This window comes from Anopheles coustani, unplaced genomic scaffold, assembly GCF_943734705.1.
Source record: "Anopheles coustani unplaced genomic scaffold, idAnoCousDA_361_x.2 scaffold_103_ctg1, whole genome shotgun sequence".
In the NCBI taxonomy this organism is placed as follows: Eukaryota; Metazoa; Arthropoda; class Insecta; order Diptera; family Culicidae; genus Anopheles; species Anopheles coustani.
This window is the reverse complement of record NW_026525371.1, coordinates 117,179-137,538: the sequence shown is the minus strand read 5'-3', so window position 1 is coordinate 137,538 and position 20,360 is coordinate 117,179. Positions and strand designations below refer to the sequence as shown.

The 20,360-nt window shown below is 41.4% G+C and overlaps 1 protein-coding gene across 1 annotated transcript in view; it reads right to left on the bottom strand.

Moving 5' to 3' along the window:
- Positions 1 to 10,484: 10,484 nt before the first annotated feature.
- Positions 10,485 to 20,360, bottom strand: part of LOC131271169 (tyrosine-protein kinase Dnt-like) — a 68,953-nt gene continuing 59,077 nt past the window's right edge. The window contains exons 2-6 of the mRNA XM_058272557.1: positions 11,952 to 12,318; positions 11,121 to 11,876; positions 10,820 to 11,039; positions 10,676 to 10,752; positions 10,485 to 10,602 (exon numbers count right to left, since the gene is read on the bottom strand). Of these exons, the coding sequence (XP_058128540.1) occupies positions 10,491 to 10,602; positions 10,676 to 10,752; positions 10,820 to 11,039; positions 11,121 to 11,876; positions 11,952 to 12,318 (1,532 nt within the window). The 3' untranslated portion in view covers positions 10,485 to 10,490. The remainder of the gene's footprint in view (positions 10,603 to 10,675; positions 10,753 to 10,819; positions 11,040 to 11,120; positions 11,877 to 11,951; positions 12,319 to 20,360) is intronic.

Here is a 20,360-nt window from a genome sequence, read left to right as displayed (position 1 = left end):
ACAAGCGTCCGTTTATTTGGTGGTGAAGAGACAAATTCTGCAAAATGAAAGCAATCGAACGGAAACTCGTACTAGATTTCCACACTTTCAATCTGATTCGCACCAAAGAGACGTTGCAACACCGTGCACATGCCAGCATCGAGTTTTCCACATCGTTGTCCTGGTGATGATTTTTCACGTGACGCGCTTCCAACGAGTGGAGCGAATAATAAACAAGCAAAACGTCCCGCTGCTACTTTTGGAAAGAGCCGTTGCGATTGCACTGATTCAAGCCGATCTATCCATGACATTAACGAGGAAATGCAAGAACACGTTGAATAGTGAATCCATGTTTCCATCCTGTTCGTGGAAATACCATTAAAAAGCACACAACCGGTGGTACGCTGGACGGAAAAACAGAAGTCATAAATCATCATAACCGGTGATTGAAACATACTTGCAACCAACCGAAAAATCTTCTCCCAATTTTATTTTGTCGCGACGTGAATCGGAGTGATTCATATTTCGTCAAGTGATTAATTTGCGTACGTACCTACATTCCGTCTTCGTCACACCATTAGTATCGTGTCCCGATGCGCTTTATGGATTTTGACAACGCACCTGAGAGAGCATAATTTATGCATCGTGAATCATATGTTGGCGAGAAAATTAAATTTTGATTGAAGTATTTGCAAATGAAATACTAATGACAAAAATTCAGAAGGAAAACGAAGGAGGTTTTGACACACTAAACCAAACAAAATAATTTCTCCTTTCATTAGCTGTATTTCTTTACTATATCTTTGATATGGCTTCAAAACATACTGGATACACGTTTCTTTACTTTTTTACTTTACTTCACTTTTATAAACTAGTAAATGCAAATACATTCATTTGTTTACGATAAAAATAGTAATTGAAACGGCAAAACTTATTTACATGAAGAACATCAATATTGCTTTTCAAAGGAAATATGCTATATACAATGAAAATATATTAAATGAGAAAATAAAATATAGTAATTGTAGTGTGCATAACAATATCGCGATAAGTAGGCTAAGTAAAATTTTATAAATGAAGCAAGCTGTGCATCAGTATATAAAGAAGAAAATGCCAGCTTGCAAGGAAGTTCAATCTTGGTTTTCAACTGGGAAGCATTTCAATAAATATAGAACCCACTATATAATTTAGTGTTTTCCACTTTACAAGATACAAACGTTGTGTGAGAAATTTCAGATGATCTACGTGCGATAGAAGTAAAACCTACACCTTGAGGTTCAGTTTGCTATATTTTTTTTCTCCTGTTAAAACCGATTCATTAGGCTTATCTAGCAATTCGTTTGATTTAGTTCCTGATTTCTTTCACGTTAACCTTTTTTCCGATGCATCCCTCAAAGCCAGAATGTAGACAACTTCGTTACCTATGAGTCCAAGCTTAAATTATGTTGCGATGTTCTTAAATTTTACGCAAAATTATAACGAGAAGAAGGGGAATCAAACAGGATGCAAAGTGCTCAGTTACGCTTTCTTCAAAAACATCCGCTAGCAGGTGTGTTGCATAATCGCGTGAAGAAACTCGCTCAAAACATATCCGCTCTTTGCACAAACGAGTCTTATCTTCCTGCCAAGAAACGCCTGCTAACACCAACGAGTCGTAGCACAGAAGCCATTAGCAGCACAAATAATAGTTTGTTGTCACTAGAGATAAACGGTTCAGGTTAGTAAACTCCTGAACCACAGGATATTGGGAAATCGTTGGTCCGAAATGTGCACAATGACGATGGCCAAGGCATTCGTCCAAGACGACACTTCCGGAATGAACGCCCTCGCCCAATAAATTAAACGTATAGTCTCGTAAGGTTCCTCGTGAAGTATCCTCGTGATTTGATCTGTTTTCCGGTATAACTAGTTCGCCAGAACGCTTTTCCATTTATTCATGCCGGGACCGAGGGCACAAACCAATATTGCAGACTCTCCAAAAATAAATGCTAGACAAATAGCCATAATGAATCAGTAAAGATAGCAGCCAAATGTCCTGACGGTTGCAAACACCCTTTTCCATCCATTTCCTCGGACTCGAGAAAATGTGCCTTGACCCTTTTGGACGACCCGCGTAGCGTAGTAGGGCTAATGAGAGCGCCTGGGGTAAGCCTGGACTAAAATGGCACAAGTTCGGTCCCTTGGTATCGGACATCGGCGTCGTTGTTGTGAAGGCCTTTATATACAAGCCGAACAACTATGCAACTGGCACAGTAGGATATGGTGGCCCTTCAGTTCCGAGGCCAAGCAAACATCATTTCTTCGATGCGTTCGAGGACATCGACAACGTAAATATATCCTTCCTCCCTCGACTGACCAATCGAACCTTAGGGGCCACGATAAACCTACAATTCACCATGCGTAGAAACAATCCCGTTTTGGCGCATCCAGTTATTCGCTTCCGCCCCGGTCCGTTCTAAGGATTTACGAAGAGGCGGCGATCCAAAACGAGGGGCCGAAACATGCTTCTAAATTTAGTCCCTAAGCCAATCCGATGGCCATCGATTTTCGTAGCTAAGGGTAAAACTAATTAGACATTATAAAAGTGTCCCCTGGTCGGATATTTTACAACATCCGCAGAGGAGATTAATATTACCAATTTGAAGAACCATTCGATAGGTTCTTTTCTCGACTGACAACAATTTTGAATTCACCTCTCGTCGTTTTTCGATGGAGGAAAATCGAACCAAAAAAGCACGTACAGGTTCCGTAGAGGGAAGGGTCAGTTCTGATTTTGATATCTTAATCAAGGCCATCAGTAGGACTTCCGTTTTCCTACGTTGAAAAGCGTTAAATAAACAGTGGGGAAACACAAACCGAAAAGAATCGGGATGGTTTTTCCTGTTTCCCCTTGTCGAAGCAATGTTTTCAATGTGGTGTGTTAATACGATTGATCGAATAAATTATCCTTACGTCACCGAACTTTGGAGGGTTGTTGTAAAAGGAGGTTAGCACTCCATTTACGCTCCGTAAAATGGACTGTGCATTTGTTGCGGCCAATAGGTTGGTTGATGATTAGGTTTTCTTTTAGTTTCTCCTCCATCTTATTGTCTTTTGTCCTTTAAGTGGCAATGGCCTTGAATTGCCCATCCGCGCTGATTGATGGCGGTAGGAACCAATACACCGGGGGATGGTCTATTAAAAGGAAGGCCAAACGAATTACTCTTCCGTATTCGCCGAGTTTGTGTGGGTTATGGAAAATTGAAGTGGAGAATTAAGTTGCTAGTAGATAGCAGAGCTCGTTTGTCCTTCTATTAGGATTACGACATTCCTGTATTGAGGGACAGGCCCATCGTTAACATCTGTTACGCTTTAGAGTAGTTCATTAGTTTGTTTGAAAACCTTTTTGCCGGTAGAGAAATGCGAGAGAAGTGATTTCCTAATATGCAATTTTTATTGAACGTTACAACTATAATTTCAAATCATTTTCAAAGTTTACTTTTCGTAGTGAGTTTAAACATTTGTTGAATTTCGTGGGACGCCAGGAATTTTGAATTAAAAAATATTGGAACAAAGCAAAGCCCAATTTGTATAAAATTTTCGGTGTACTAGAAAAGAATTGGGTAGCCTTTATTAAAAACTTTTTTGATTTTCAATCAAAATTAAATACGACAAATCGTACTCAATTACTTATTTGTTTTTTTTTCATTTTCAAAATAATTAACAAACAAAAGGAATAAATCTTAATAACATGTCATGATTATAGCTCCATTTTCTTCGAAATGTTCAAAAAGTTGCGGAAATATAGATGACATCACAAATAGAATCTAGAATAATCATCATCATCATTATTAATCTTATCATTGTCGCCCTCGTCGGTTCTTTCGAATACACGATAACAAAATCCGTGCGCCCGATAGATGTTGTACAAATAAACGATCGGAAATCCCAAACCTTCGGGACGAGTGAGTGTTAAATGTTCTATCTTGCGAAAACCTTCTCCAAGGCGTTAAACCATAGTTTATGGGGGGTTTTGGCGTCCAATGCACAGTAGAATGATAATTCAAGCGAGATTAATGCTTCCATTTTAACATTCCATTACCACGCGTAGGACAATTTAAAAGAATTCCGACAAAATCATCGTATCGCTTGCAAGATTTCGAAGTGCACGATCCGGGAATATATCTTTCCATCGCTTTGATTTCCCGCTTATATTTCTGATGGCGGTTTGCGCCTTTCCACCTCGGTGAACTAATGATCTTCGATTATAGAATTTCTCGTTGGCAATTTCTTGTGCGCTTTTCTCCAGAGATTTCTTGCCTCAGTCTCCTCTCGCATTTAAAATTGCTTCGATTCCAAAGCGAAGCAAAAGGGAATAAACAAGCACTATTCAGAGCAAAAGGGCATCGTAATGACTTCTCCATGGTGGTAAGATGTTTGCACAAACTAGTATTGTGTATGTGTATGTAATGTTTTCGCTGCTCGTATCGTATTTTCTTATCTAATCAATGATCCGTTGAAGTGTGTTCAATGAATAAAAAACGAAAAACACACTCCGCGCAAAGCCACGGTACCTCACACTTTAATTCATTATCGTGTCGTCCGGCGAAAACAAATTTCTGGAAAAATAAACCACGCTTCGGCAGTCGCAACAGAAACATTGAACGATCTTGATACGAGGAAACAGAGTTCCTTAGGAGTAAGGTTCGCATCTTCCACGAGGACTTAGAGCAGAGACTTGGATGTAGATGAAACTTCCATTTTTATTTGCTTTGAGCGGCGAGCTTCAAGAACATCGCTGTTGGGAATTGATCACCGTTGGGAACACTCCCGACATTTAGCGAAACAAGGACAAGGACGGGAAACCGGTACAAACGGACAACGCTTTCCATCTCGACTGTCGGGCAGAATGTTTTCCGGTGAAATCGGCAAAATTGATTCTTCCGGCGCACCATCGGACATGTTCTGTCATCGATAAAGTGGAGTACGATGACAAGGACCAACTGCAGTTGCGGCGATTGGTGCAAAGGTGTTCACCTGTACTCTCGCTTCTGACCCGAACCTTTCCGTTCTTCTGCGTGACATGTCGAGCAGTTGGTCAAGGGAAAACGGCGGCTTGACGCACGGGGCTTCCGGAGACGCAGGAGTACGTTGATGATGATGATGATGATGGCGGTGGTTCGCAATGTGGTTGTGGTTGCGTGTGGAATTGCTGTTCGGGTGTCTCATTTCGTTCGCCCATCAACCGCTGTTGGCATGGAATCGGAATTGGAACCCGTCCGATACTCCATCTACACACATCCTTCCACTTGGCACCCCTCTCATCTTCTTCCCTAGGCTTATAGCAAGGTGCCACTGATTGTGACGGTGATGGGTTCGCCCGGTTCGTTAGTTTGCGTGTAGTTTTCCCGGTAAATAGTGTTGGCATTCGGCACGAAATGATGTTGCACTTGCCGGGCGCTTCCGGGGGGCAGGTAACACCACGCTACACTCCAGCCCCTCTGCCGCATTTGAGGGCTTGGATGTTGTTTTTGCGGTTATATTTTGATTTGTCAAAGGGAACACACGTTTCATTATGTCATCATGGGCGAATTTGTTACTTCCAACACACACATACACTGGGTCAGACTTGTTTTTCTGTTTTTTATGTTTCTATTGCAAAACAAATATGAATAATGTATGGAATATGTTACATATAATAGGAATCAGGCAAGTGGGACTTGTTTTCATGGCGTGACCTCTAGAGACCTCTTCGAAAACGAAACATTAAAATATGCTCTGATGAGGTGTTACATACAAAGTAACTTATCAGCATCGGACACGAATTGCGAAATCTCACTCAGGGAAGGCAACATCATCCATTGGACTCCTGAAAGAAAGAGTCGGAGTAGCAACGTCACCTAAACACCGGGATTGAGAAACTGGGCAGAGCAAGAAGGTCTAATGGATGGGATGATGATCCCCCCTCGATGATGTGGTTTGGGAAAATTAAGACCGCCCCGAAAAGGAAAGAACAATGACGATAACAATAATTATACGCACCGCAGCCGATGATGAAGATGATGATGACACAAACCCAAACCAGGACGTGAAACAGGGCCTTAATCGAAAGAAGGAAGATGATGCCAGTAACCATTACCATATGTTGGAATTAGAAAAAAAGCGATCCTTAACGAGCATACCCTCAAAAGAAAGGGGCGAACTTGAAACAAGAAATGCAAAAAGGGGTTAAGATTCATCCTGGCCTGACTGTATTAATTTTCGGATGCATTTTCCTTTATTATTCGAGGAGCGTGACATATTTTGATGCCAATTGAAGCTGCATAAACCATCCAATGGAAAAGGGAATATATACTCAGTTCTCCGTGCCTGTCATTGCTAAAATAGAGCAACAAAGATTGTGTGTGTGTTTACTTTCAGTGTTATGCCATGTGCCTCTTTCATCCCTCTGGTACCACGCTTGAAAAATCCATCTTTGGTACAGGAAGCAGTAGAAATTTTCCGGTTGAGCCCGGTGCGATGCTGCGTCACGTTTTGAGCACAGCATTGTTTGATGACGAGCTTGAAATGACGCGGAAGAAGAGTTCGTGCGTTCGCCCTACGGTACTCACAAGCTTTTCCCAACGACGAGGAGTTTTGCATAATTTGGTGCACAACAAACCCTTTTTAAGGGGCACGATGTGAGGATGCAGGTATAGCGCCAAGGAAAGATTGAGTTTTCATTGTTTTTCCAAACGTGCAGAAGCGTTGATTGATGCCGGGCACGTTCTAAAAGCCGTTTGATGTTGAACACGCTGACAGGCAGGTGCTGACAAGGGGAGGCCCTTGTAAGGAGTGGCAGTGATCGGGAAAAGTCAACTCGAAGGGTTATAACATCCCATGTTGAGATGAGTGGCACTTCCTTCAAGAGTAGACCTAGACATAAAAGGAATCGGGATACCAATTAGCCCGCGGAAAAAATAGTTACCGCTAATGAAAACTACTTTCAAGAATGGGCTTGAAAAATTACAGTGGGACGTGTGTGTGTGTGTGTGTGTGTGTGTGTGTGTGTACCAGGGAGCTTTAATTTATTTTTATCATTTTAACTACAAACCCAACACGGCACACCAATGCTACAAACATTACCGGTGCCAAGTGCTTTCTTGTGTGCAATTTTCTCAAAAACTCGAAACCTGATAACGATGAGCCTCTGACTTGATAACTTCACTAACTACACTTCAATGTAAGAGCATTCGGGGGAAAAATAATCAAACATAAGCAGACATTTTAATGCTTTACAGGGATGCGATGTTTAATTCTTTCGGCGAATTACTTTAAATAAATGTTGCTCATGCACACGTCGGCGTCGACTGGTTACAAACAGTTTTGATATGGAGATTTATGCAACGACACTGCACGTCATTGTTTGCCTTGCCACCTCGTTTTCCTGCCTAATTCTTCCAACAGTTTTTTCGTCTACCATTTTTATCAACACACTTTAGCTGTGACACTGTTTTTCTTCTCAAGTGTTTGCTCGGTTTCTCTTCTTTCTTGCCTACCTCAACATTTCCGTCAAGTGGTAATAGGACCAGGCTGCAGTGTTTCATAATATTTATAGAATCGGTGAATTCTTTAAAAATATTAAATTCACCGATTAAAAGTATTATTTTTTTTTTTTAAATATAAAATTAAATCAATTCTTTACAACCAATCCTTGTCACGCTTGTTGCGACCTCGCGCATTTCCCTCGCAAAAAATGGTAGTAAGTTTAGTGCCACTTTCCACTGTGATGCCGTGTTGTTGTGGGTTTGTTGTCGTTTTTGCCCTAAGAAGACTCAACGCGAAAAATGTTGCTCCATTAAAACATACCACCACCCAGAAAGTGCAATAAAATGTCTCCCCATGCTCTGGCCAGACCAGGTTGAAATAACCCGGTATGACACAACCGTTAGTTGTGCTTGTTTCACCAGGCGCCAAAAGCTGAGGTATGGAGCGAGGTTTTACATTTAATAATTTATTTATGAACTTAGTTTAGCATAATTGTGTGACCTTCCCCGATCCCTCTTCTCTGTCCCTTGCTCGTTTAGAACCCAGTCGTTGGTCGTTTTCGCGAAGGTGCTAAAAATTTACGCTTCTGGTTGGAAACGAGGAAACATTCAGGGTTTTCGATCGCGTAAAACAATGTTTACCATAATCCATTAGGATAAAGGCTAAATTTTACCGAACACAATTAAAAATTGCTTATTGAATTGTCGATTTTAAACAATATTGCTTTCAAGGAACAACATTTGAGCACAGGGTAAGTTTTGTTACTTTTCGCATTCCTTTTTTAATTGGGAATAACTTCAATTGAAAAACTGCGAAACTAAAAGATACTACTGGTTACCTACGTTTTCATAAAACATGTGTCTGGGCTCTGCATCATAAAGCTTCCGCCAATTTTTACCAGCCTCGTCTATCGGGGAGCATGGTGCTCGTAGAAAAGAGTAACATTATTTTATCGAGAGGATATTGGAACTAAAATGATTGCAAAAGATTTTTTTAGACCAGTAACATCGACGTATATTTTCGATACCCCAACTTCCGACCTGTTCAAAAACAGTTGTCACTGGCTTGTAGTTTTTTTTTGCAGCAGCAGAATCCACTAAGCAACGCAAAGGGATGCCCTTGAGGGTTTGCCCTTCCGCTCGAAGCGTTTCGATATCGATCTCGGAACAATAATATAATTGGTATTAATGCACAGAACCGCCGTTTCGTTTCGATTCCGGTTGTTGCCATGAGGGAGATTGTCCGGATTTCCATCCCCGTGCCAGTTTCCGTTGCCTCCCAGATTTAAGGGGTTGTTGCTCGATGCAGAAGGATAGCTTTTCAGTTCTAGTTTAACTCAAATGGAACCGAACTTCGACGTCGATCAACGCTCATGATGACAACGTCGACGACGACTTCAGCTGCCACCTTTTGCCGATGGTGGTTTTTCAATCGTGTTGGTTGCCAAAGCACCATTTGCATATTTGAATGCTAGTCACTCTTCCACACGGCAGCCACCATTTTATGCGTAAATCGTCGCTTTTGCCGAATCGAACGCACGTTTTCAGAGATCTGAATCAAATGGACTGCGAAAAAACAATGTACAACTACCGTTGCGTTCTGCAACGCTTCGGGAAGAACAGCATAAACGCCATTTATTTCCGATGCCGTTGAGCGTCGCGAGGCAAAAAAACGGGACACTAAATACCGTCTCATATAACAGAGAGTGGAGTGGAGTTTTCGTTCCACATGTTTACTACTGCAACCGGCTGAAAAGCAGGACCCTTCAGAACCCGACACGTCCATGACGATTGAAACGATTGACGTTCAAACCAGCTCCACTTCTGTCATTTACGGACAGCGGGGGAGGAAAAAGAACCGGAAGACCCCGACTCGCAGGTTAGTGCACGATTTAGTCCTTCGATTATACCCTGCGGACGATGGCGGCGAGAATTAGCAATGAATTGGTATATTGCGAATGATCGATCAATTAACAAAGCATTTTCAAGCTGCAGAGAGTATGGGGCTCACTTCTCCCATCACCTTCTCTCACCTGTCCTGGTGCAACTCTTTCTGCTTTAATAAAGCTAATCAGCTGAATGCATCGTACGCAGCTGCGGTTGATGCTAAAAGGATGGCAAATAATGCAAGAAGCAATACGACAGGGTGTGCTTGTCGTGTTTTTTACCTTTTGGATCCTTCACCGAGCGCAAAATGGGAAAACATTTATTTGGGGAAGTGATTGCGATGTTTTGATGCATATTAAATGCACTTCATTGGACTAATATATAAAAGGGAGGTTTAACACACACAGGGTTTGCCTTATACGACATACAGCGTTTGCCTGATTAGGTTTTCTTTCAACTCACTTCCTACCTCCAAGACTGAAGAGTAACATCGGTTTGATTTAGTTTTCATTTATTAATTCGTATTACCAACGCTGAAAGTATCCTAAATCATTGGAATGTGTTGTTATTGTATCATTGGCATGCGATTGACGGAACACTTTGAGGTTTTTACCAACTAACTAAATTATTGATCATATATTTTAAGGGTTACAAGGAAGACAATAAAACGCTGAACATTGACGAAAAGTTGCACATCATATTTACATTCAAACTTATAGACAACATAGGAACATCGCGATATTTCTAAATAATGATAAATAACAGAAACAATACTATTTATTTCTACATTAATTAATACATCTTAAATGCTATTCTATACAAGGCACATTCTTCAAGGGATAAGTTATGTCTTTGGCCATTTTCATTATGTAACCTCCGCAGTCTTGTTTTGTGAACATTCGTGAAGCATTTTCAATAGCGTCAATTAAGCTACCTTCATTATGAACATTGATCCTAGAATTCTCCCAATCGTTAAACATACTGTACACTGGATAGAGAAATAAGGGCGGTACTAGGACCAGTAACAGCTATCATGGCGGAGTTGGGCGATCTGTGTGTTTAATGGTGACGATATGGCGTAAGAAACACGTAGAACCGTTGACCGGAGCTAGCCAATCCCTAGACGTAGAGTGTCAGCTGTGCGTAGAAATCCTGCAGACAGATCTGCAGCTGTTCGAACGAGGGTCGCTCCATCGGTAGCATCGTCCAGCAGTACGCCATTATTTTGAATCTGTAGCGAGAATAGAAAGTTAAGAGTTTTTGAAGACTGATTTAGGGGTCATTTTGGGTAATGTGCAACTTACAGCTCATCTGGACAGTTGATTGGCTGCGCTAACCGATAACCATCAAGCAGATAGTGCTCCATCTCAAACGGATCGACCTATGAGGAAGGAATGCAAATGCTATAAAGCACACCTTTGGGAGGGTTTTGAGTGTGAGGAACCTACCTCTGCGTACGGCTGTCGCGCCAGGGTACACAGTTCCCACATGAGAACACCAAACGCCCACGTGTCGGAAGCTTCGCTGAACTGTTTGTACTGGATCGACTCCAGAGCGAGCCACTTAATCGGTCGGTTTTCGCTGTCCCCGAGGCAGTAGTAGTCGCCGGGAAAGAGATCGCGGGAAAGGGAGTTATCCGCCAACTTCACTCGCAGTTGATCGTCAATTCTGCACAAGCAAGGGAAGAAAGAAAAGTATGATTAGTAAATTGCCCTTGAAGTTTCGATCGTGCTGAGCGATAATACTTACACACAGTTACGGACCGCAATGTCCTTGTGGATCACACCGTGGCTGTGCAGGTGTCCTAGGGCTTGTGCAAGCTGGAGTTGAATCTTGACGATCTGGATCGTGGTCAGCGTTCGGGCCACCGGTTCCTGGAGGAAGATCTTCAGGTTGCGCGAGTTCTCTGGCGCGAGGTAGAGTAGGAATGGTGCCGTATGGTCATCGATCGAGACACCCAGGACAGAGAGGATACCGGGATGTTGTGCACCGTACAAGCTCATGCCTTCGTGTAGGAGCAACAAGACCTGGATTTGGGACGCGTGCGGTCCGACGGTTTTCACCAGCACTTCCTGGCTGTCGTTGTAGCTGCCCCGGTAGACTCTTCCGAAGGTTCCTTCCTGAAGTAGGCTGGAGAGGCGCACCCGGCAGCGTTGTACGGTCAGCTCGGAAATGCGTCGCTGCAGTTCTTCTGGTTCGGCATTCGCGTAGATTCGGGTGCGGGAAAGGGTTGCTATCGTGGGAGCAATAGAAGGTGGTGATAGGATCGACGAGGGGGCCGATGGAGCATGTGTCTGAAGGCGCTGGAAGCTGGAAGTATGGATCGGTTGGGCGTTATGTGGCTTGCGGTGGAATGATCCTCGGGTGCAATACGCAATCAAGATGATGAGTGCCACAAAAATAATCGCCAGAATCCCGCCGATTATGAGCGTGATCAGTCCATTCTGACCGTTGGACGCGTTTTCTAGTAGGTAAGGATCCGGTTGGTTTGCATCTGGATGTTCACTGAGAAACGGGGGAAGAAAAAAGTTCAGTTTCGACGTTCAGTTGTCAAAACACCTTCATGTTCGCACGACTTACCTCATCAAGCAGATCTTCTTTCGGCGAAACACCAACTCTGTTGCGTTTCCTGTGAGTCGATCGAGTGTCACTTCCACCGTTATGGTCACGTCAACCTCGGCCGTTTCTCGTCCACTGCAGCGCAGCCCGATGGCAAACGTTTCGATATGCTCCGGGATTTCACCCTGCTGGGAGATGTTCATCGAGGGCTTCGGCAGAGCGATAGGATCCGGCGAAACGATGTTAATCCGGTAAGGTAGCGGCTTCTTGGCCAGGCTCTGCCAGGTGAATGAGATCTCCTCGACGTCCACCGGAACGGGAACCGTGAAATGAAGAGCATACTCGTTCACCTGACCCTCTCGAATGTAGTAGATTTCCGCGGAAAGTCCTTTGGAAAAGAAGAAGGTTAGATAGGTTAGTGTTGTCATATGCGAACAACCTTTTTAATTACAATGAAACGGATAATAACGATGTTCCTGTAATCCTAGAACCTAACTGCTTCACAGTATGATAAAGCCACACGAAGGAGCAGAAGAGAAATAGAACCACGGGGACAAATCGACAGTGTATTACGGACGGTCTATAATTCAGGATTAATTTAAAAGTGGTTGAGCTCTTGCGCATTAACATTCTTTTCAGCGTTTTCTTTGTTTATCATCTTCGCTGTTTCATTCCAGTTGTAGGGCCATTTCTCTGACACACTAAGGTACTTTGGCGTTTGTAGTGGTCACAAACAATGCTGAATCTGGTTCTGGTGGGAGAAACAAAAAAAATGTGCAAAGATACGACAAACAAGTGGAAATAAAAAATGGTAAAAAATTGCAAGCTAACAAGGACGCAAACACATTATCCACCAATTAAGCATAACAGCGAAAAAATACATATTCCTGTGGGACAAAAAAGGGCGCGTTTGTTAATTTTTCCCCTGGATTTATATCGCCACCGTCCGCCGGCAATTATCGCCAGAGAATTACGAAGCGCTTGTGTACTGTTGCTTAATACGGCAGTAAGCTGCTATAAAATAAATTTTAATTCGCTCAAATTGCATACGTCCTGACCAAACAGATAAACAGTTATGACTACGTCGTCCATTTTTTTACCTGCAGTAAAGTGTAGGAGCTTTTCTACTATTTAGGTACTATTTTCAAATTAAGTCAGTTTATGCAATTATAAGCATTCGCACTTAACGCAAAGGATGTTCTGAGACATCCAAACACGATGAAAGCAAAATATTCTCATCGTCGAAGCGAGACGTTTTTGCGAGGGTTTTTGGCGAGATGAGAATGAAAATACATTAGACACGCACCGTAGCGTGTCATCATCATCATTATCATTGTTGGCAACCTCGTTGTAATCATTTGTTTTCTTCCGGTGCTGCCCCATTTCTACACTCAGTTTTCCACTGCGAGAAACAGCACAGAGAAATAAATCACTGCCAAAACAACGCTGGGACCGGAGGTGAATCTTGGTGACTTCTACATTGGATCATCCCCACCGTCTTCAGCTCTCTCAGTGAGAAGTAAAAAGCTGTGGTGACATTAAATGATGCATAGCATACTGTGAAGACAAGCGTGCCATTTCCAGTTGAACACGAGACTTTTGGACGCCACTTTTCCACCGGGAAAATCGTTCATCACCCGTGATGGTTGTATGTAGAGATACCTAGAGTTTAAAAATTCTACTGGCTATCTCGTTATGGATTTTGGGAATAAATTTGCTTTCAATCGAAGTACGGGAGAGAGGTTTTATCTTTAACAGTTTACCAAGGTCCAATGCCGTCCAATTTACACCACTATCACCTGGGCCCCTTTTTTCGGTGGGAAACTAATGGTGAAGCCATAGGGGAAAAGAAAACAACATAAATCTGATCCCTGGCTCTGGCTGGTTGATCCGTTGATTTATTAAAACCTAACTGCTGAAGAGAAAAGCAACTGCTGCTCCTGTGAAGCTGGTGGCTCCTGCCGAAAAGATAATAATAACAACCAACCAAAAAATTGAGAGATAATCCGATTAAATTGTAATAACAATCCTCCGCACACTGTCTTGCAAAAGGCTGCACACTCGGCTCCTTTCTTCGTTGTTTACGTTATCCCAATTGCATCCCTTCCCAAGTTTGCCGACCGATTAAGGAAGGAACAAGTTGACACTTCAACGACGATTTTACTAAATATGTACTTTATGATTACGCAAAACATAATCGAAATTCAAATTAGAAATAAAATCATTATCACAACTCACTTCGAGCACGAGGTTTAAAACGCGAAAGGTGGCAGATAAAAAAACGAAACAGTAGGAAAACTGACTGAAAACATAGAGACTTGAAATGGGAAAAAAACTTGAATTGTGATACCAGAGATTTTACCCACATTTTATTTTCTGTAGATTGTTAATGAACTATTGCAAATCTTTTGTTTCCTTGATTACGCTTAGTTCTTTATTGATTTTATTCAACACATAAAATATAGAATATCGGGCAAACACTACTTACTGCTTGATTTAATTTATACAAGTTTCAAAAGTAAGTTCATTAATTTCAAAAGACTCCGAAAGTAAACGTATTTCCCTGGAGATTGTGAGGATTTCTTAGTGAGGGAACGGAAAGTTTTATTTCGCTTTTCTGTCTTCGTGTAAACTCTTTGTTCGTTGCGGGTTATATTCATTTTTTTTCTCCTCGTCATTTCATTGTAACGTTAGAAAGGGTTAACTCAAACTTCTGAAAGGTGTGAAGTACGCTATCTTTGTATGCAAATGGCATGATTGTTTTTTGAGATTCGGTAAGTGAAATCTATTAAATTGTGCCTGTTTGCTGCATTTTTCTTGCAGTGTTGCTCTTATTGCTTTCCTTTTGTTGGAAGAAGAGCATTGCTTATAAGTTTTACGCCAGTAGGATTGAATTTCAATTCTATTCTCGGTAACCAACACGCTTCTCTCGTACACACAGGCACGCAGTCATCAAATGCAGGTCAGCGCGATGCCAGGTGCACGGTGGTAAACGGTCCTTCGTCCTGTTAGACGATGTTCCAAATATTTTTCAACAATACTATGTAATACCCCAACAAACAATAGAATAGAAACGGTTCAGCACAGAAATCGAAAGAGAAAAATAGAATGATCTATTCTTTCAATGAAATTTCGTCAAACAATTTGAAACCGATCAAAAAGAAAGATGGAACACAATCAAATAAGGGAACCCGAAAGAGAACTCAAGATGTACAATAATCATGAAAAAATGTTATGGCAAAGACCTCGTTGTGAGGCTTTGGATTAATAGAAAACCAATATATGGTTTGTTTGTAGCTTTTAAGACGCTAGTAGACGAAATATTTTATTTCATAATTCCATTGCTTCTTATTTTCATTTTCATTTTATCGACACCTTTCTGAATTTAGTTTAGTTCCATCGTTTTAGTTCTTGCTCCGAAGAAAGCATAGACAATCATAAACCAACAGTTGGGATTGTTTTTCTTTTATTTCCTCTGAACTATTTACATCACTTTGAAAAACCGTCATTGAATCGTCACCTATTATGATGAGCTAGTCATACCGGGTCTAAGGCTGTGTGTATGTATGTGTGGCCATAGAATTACCAGAATGATTTATTGTAGCAGGTCCAACGACTTTGCGAAGATGGTGTCTTATGTTGTCTTGAAAATGACAGACGATCCGAGACGGATCTTTAAGCGAGGATGGCACACACAAAACTTTCGTCTGTTCCTCCACAGATTTTCCACATTCACACACACAAACACAGAGAAGATGCTGGATGGTGACCACGGAAGTGTACGGAATTCAACACGGTTATTCAACGTGCTTCGCTTTAATTGGAATTAATTGCTTAATTTCCTCAAATCATGGGCGGTGCAAGCTGGGAAGAAAAAAGAAAAATGTCCTACATCCAAGAGAGTAATGGACTGTCAGCAGTTAATTTATTCCGTTCACATAATCGGTGGAGACGACCGTGACCTCACTTCCATCAGACCATCCATGAAAGATAAGATTTTTCGGTGACATTTTCAGCTGAAAACAGAAAGCCAAAAAAAGAAGATTGAAAAGAATTTTTGTTTCCGTTAAGAAAACGGAACTTTTGAGCAAATGTCTCAACGTCTCGAGTTTGTTGGCATTGGCTTTCAAAGCTTGATAAATTTTCCAACGAGCGGACAATGCAAGTGAAAAAAAACCCGACAAACATACCGTACGAAAAATGTTACAGTTTTCGATGAACATGGATGGAATTGACCATAATTTTCCACTTGATATGCATGGTTTGTACGATGATCGGTGATAGGTTTACAGTTCCCTTCTTTTCTGTAGATGGAGGGAAATCCTGCGAACCGAACGTGATCTAAATCACGGAAAGGAATCAAAAAATAAATTTAGCAGCCAAATGGGACGCGAATAGGAGGTACATGAAATGGACGGCATCGACGATAGTGGAGACAATGGAAGGAGCATCTTTTCAATTAATTTCCTCGTTTAATTAATTTCATTCGGAAACAATTGGAACCACACAAAAACAGAATTGGTTTCTGCAAAGGATAGCAGTGGTTGGAAAACGAGAAGGACGACGGAGGAAGAAGCTCGTCCATGTTGGGTTTCCCAGGGAGTCTGTAGGACAAGAAGCGAGGAAGCGAAGATAATGAGATAGGAATAGGATGGACTGCAAATCATTACCACCGATTCACCAATTGTTCTTCAACATTCTAAATCGTCTCAACAACGAAATGAACATCGCAGATCGGATTTTTTAAGTGAAGGATGAGTGCATCCAAAATGTTGCTAAGGGAGCTTACAACTTACTTTTGCTGAACACAACTAGAATCCTGAACCAGAAACACCTGTTGCTGGAAACTCCCTTGTTATTCTTTGGGAGGAAAAATTCGTTTTATTTTTAGCATGTACCATCTTTTTGACTTCAACTCGTCTGTTTTTCAATTTAAAAACAAACTGCGTCTCATGTGTTGAACTGTTAGACCCTAATTAAGTTAAGAATGTGTTTAGGCCTGCTATTTGACCACACACTTTGAATATAATACCGTAAAACCAGGTAATACCGTTTTATTTTTTAAGGTGAATCGGACTGGAGAACAGAATATTACCTTCAGACATGGATCGTCAAACTCTTGGGTATTTAAAAAAGTAAGACCTAGAGTAATTAGAAATAAAGGTCAGACGACAGACACCTACAATCGGAATTTCACAAAACCTATGTTGTTATTGTAACTTTTTTATAGAGTAGTTTTCAATAATGGGAGTGTTAGCCTAAGTAAACTAAACTCAGTATAGTACAACGCATAGAAATAAAGCATTTGGTGTTTCGCCAAAATATCTCCTTAATGTTCCAATGAATGGTCTCGTTTGAATCATTAAAAAATCTTTAATATACTCAAAACCAACCAACGACCTAGATTAGAGCTAATCTTTCCAAACATTATCCTCCAGATAATCGCAATCTGTAGAAAGAAATAAACTTCCGATAAACCCCAAATGAATGCTTGATTAATTGAAGACATTGCGTGACAGGAATATGATTCTTAGGCACCCTTCTTCTTCTCCACAAGATCTGCTCAGCAGTTCACCCCCAAATTTTCAGAAAAAGCCAGATTTGTACGAGGGGAGGACAGTTACAGCTTTGAGGCAGATAATTGCTGCACAAATCGTATACTGAAGGAAGACTGCAAATGATCCTCCAAGGTCCATCGTTTCCTGCTCATTTGGTCCGAAAATCAGCCATCGTTCAGATTGATGGGAAGGTTTTTGCAGTGAAGGGAACTGCGGCACTAATTACAGCCAGTTTTCCCATTCGTTAGTTTCCTGGCGTTGGCGTCTCATTGGGCAATTATACCCACACCATCGGTGGTGGTGGCAGACGATCGGAATATACATATATCCTCTCTATCATTAATTCAACATGCTCCAATTCCGTATTTTCTGGGTTTCTGAGAAAATTGCATCCCACCATTGAGGAGCGTCGCGTGTCCTCCTCCGCTTTCTACACACTTGAAGGAGGAGGACACCTAGGAAAATTGGCTCATAATAATTAAATTAGAATAGACATCGTCAACGACGCTAACGATTGATGACAAAAGGAAAAGCAAGATGAAGACACACACGCGGCTTTTATAGCACTACATAAATAGCAAATTCCATCACCTTTCTATTGCTTCAGTGGCCCTGTCACTAGACGATGTTAATTAAATGCTACACATTTCACTTAGCCTTCCTTCTTCCCTGCAAAGTTGAATCACAAATTCCTTCAAACGAAACAAACGAATGGGGCGGGACAATAAGGTGGGGAAATGGAGTACTCTCTCGTTGGGGAAGAGCATAACATACAATTTTTCTGCAGTGGAGATGAGTGTAAAGTAAAATCATCTTTCATCGAAATTGACAGGAGGCGTGTGTAGGACACGGCTTCTCGTTCATCAGTCAAGCAGGGGCAAAAAAGACTATAGCTTCAGCTGCAAGACGTTAGAGAGAACGCACATTCACGCCAGGAGAAATATCCCGAAATATTTGCAAAACCATAACGCGGGACGATGACATTTTGCTTGACGTTTACATAAAGAAGTGTTGTTTTTCTTCCGTTCCAACGGCGATTATTCAATGGTTTTTCATTTTCTATGTTTTATGATAGAACGATAATTTAAGCTTATTATTGTACAAAATTATGTCGCGCTTGGCGATAACACTAAGTTGGCCGCCGAGAGCCCAACAATTCTGATAGCTATTCTGGGTGGAGCTCTGAGTCGTGTCTGCTAAATTGGATATTTTCTCGCGCCTGGGAACCATGGAAACGATTTCAGGGAAAATGCCCATCAAACGGCCAGCTTCCTTAAGAGGGGACGTGGAATGTAATGCGCTTTGGGAATTAGTTTTCTTCGTCTTGCGATCTGTCGATGTAGCGGTAGTTGGGCAGGAAAGGTTGGAGCATTCGGGCAATGAAAGGGCGTCATTTAGTACATTCAAACGGCAAGTTCGTTCGTCTTCTTGGCCTGAAGAAATAAGCGTCGAAAAATATTCACAATCAGGTCAAATTGGGCTAATAACAATAATGCTGAAGCTTTGCTATTAACAAGAAAAACACGGGATTCCAAAAAGCAAGACTTCTTTTGTTGGAAAATTGTCCACTCGCTGGACTTTCCACACAATGAGCTTCAAATGAGATAATAATAAGTAAATTTCCCGGTACGGCCCAAGATATTGATCGAAGGAAAAATCGATGGAAAAGTTAAATTCAAACTGAGCTGGGAGCATGCGGGCTAAAGTTTAAGATAAAAACATTTGTCCAAAAACGAAGGCACAAAATGGTTTTCACAACAAATTTCATGAAACTTTGTGATGAAGCATTATTTCAGAAGCAAGCATAAGGCTATGTTATTTAGTATTATAAAGATTTGATTCTTTTTGAGAAATACTTAGGCACTTCACTTCTTATTGCTGGTTGGCCTGACGGAAAAATATAAACATATGTACATTCAATGATCAGTTAAAAATTCCATCGTTATTTGAACGCTCAAACAAACCAACATTAATACAGTACGTAAACTCGCAAACTTTCTCGACAAAAAAGGGAACATAAACCCATAATAAATTTGTTAAATCACGCCGCAAACCCAGATGATGATGGACGTATCCAACAAAATCCATCAATTACCTTCTGCTTGCTCTTCGGGGAAGTAAACCAAACGGACAACAAAAATAAAAAAAAGATCCAATAGCGAGTCTACGCAAATTCGATTTAACCACAATCTTCCCTCCCCGCATCACCACCATCGAATTGTTTTCTCGCTTTTAATCCAGCGAATGTCCTTTGGTGTGCTCTGTTCTCTTTGGGCCACACGTGGCCCAATTTCATGGTTCGTTTCCCTTCGTTTGCACACACGTTCCGACAGAGAGATAGAGAGAGTGAGAGTGATTACCATGTGTAAATATTAACTGCTGTTGCCGCCGAAGGGGCACAGAACCTCAGCTAAATACATTTTCATTGATCACTTCGCGGAAAATGTAATTACGCTAGTTCCTTGTCTTTCCTCTTTCCATCCAACGGATGAGATGAATCCGAAAGGGACTCATTTGGAATCTGTGATGTTGTTCGCACCCTCAGCCGAGGAAAAGCGACCTTCCATACAGAACCAAATGGTTGTCGACTATGGTTGGTTTTAATATTAGCCCGTCGCGATGATTAAAGACACCCAGATCAGCGAGTGAGAGGAGGATATGGATCACGGCGAAAGTATGGCAAATGCGAATTTGTTCGCTCCTATAAAATCCAGAGCTGTTACAGAAATCTAAATTTCAAAAACGCAAAATCCGCGCCAAGCCATTGTAAATCCGCGCCAAATATTCAAATCCACGCCAATACGAAAGCAACTCATACAATTATTGATCCAAGGTATTTATTACCAAGTAGCTTATTTCGGAGGTGTAAAAA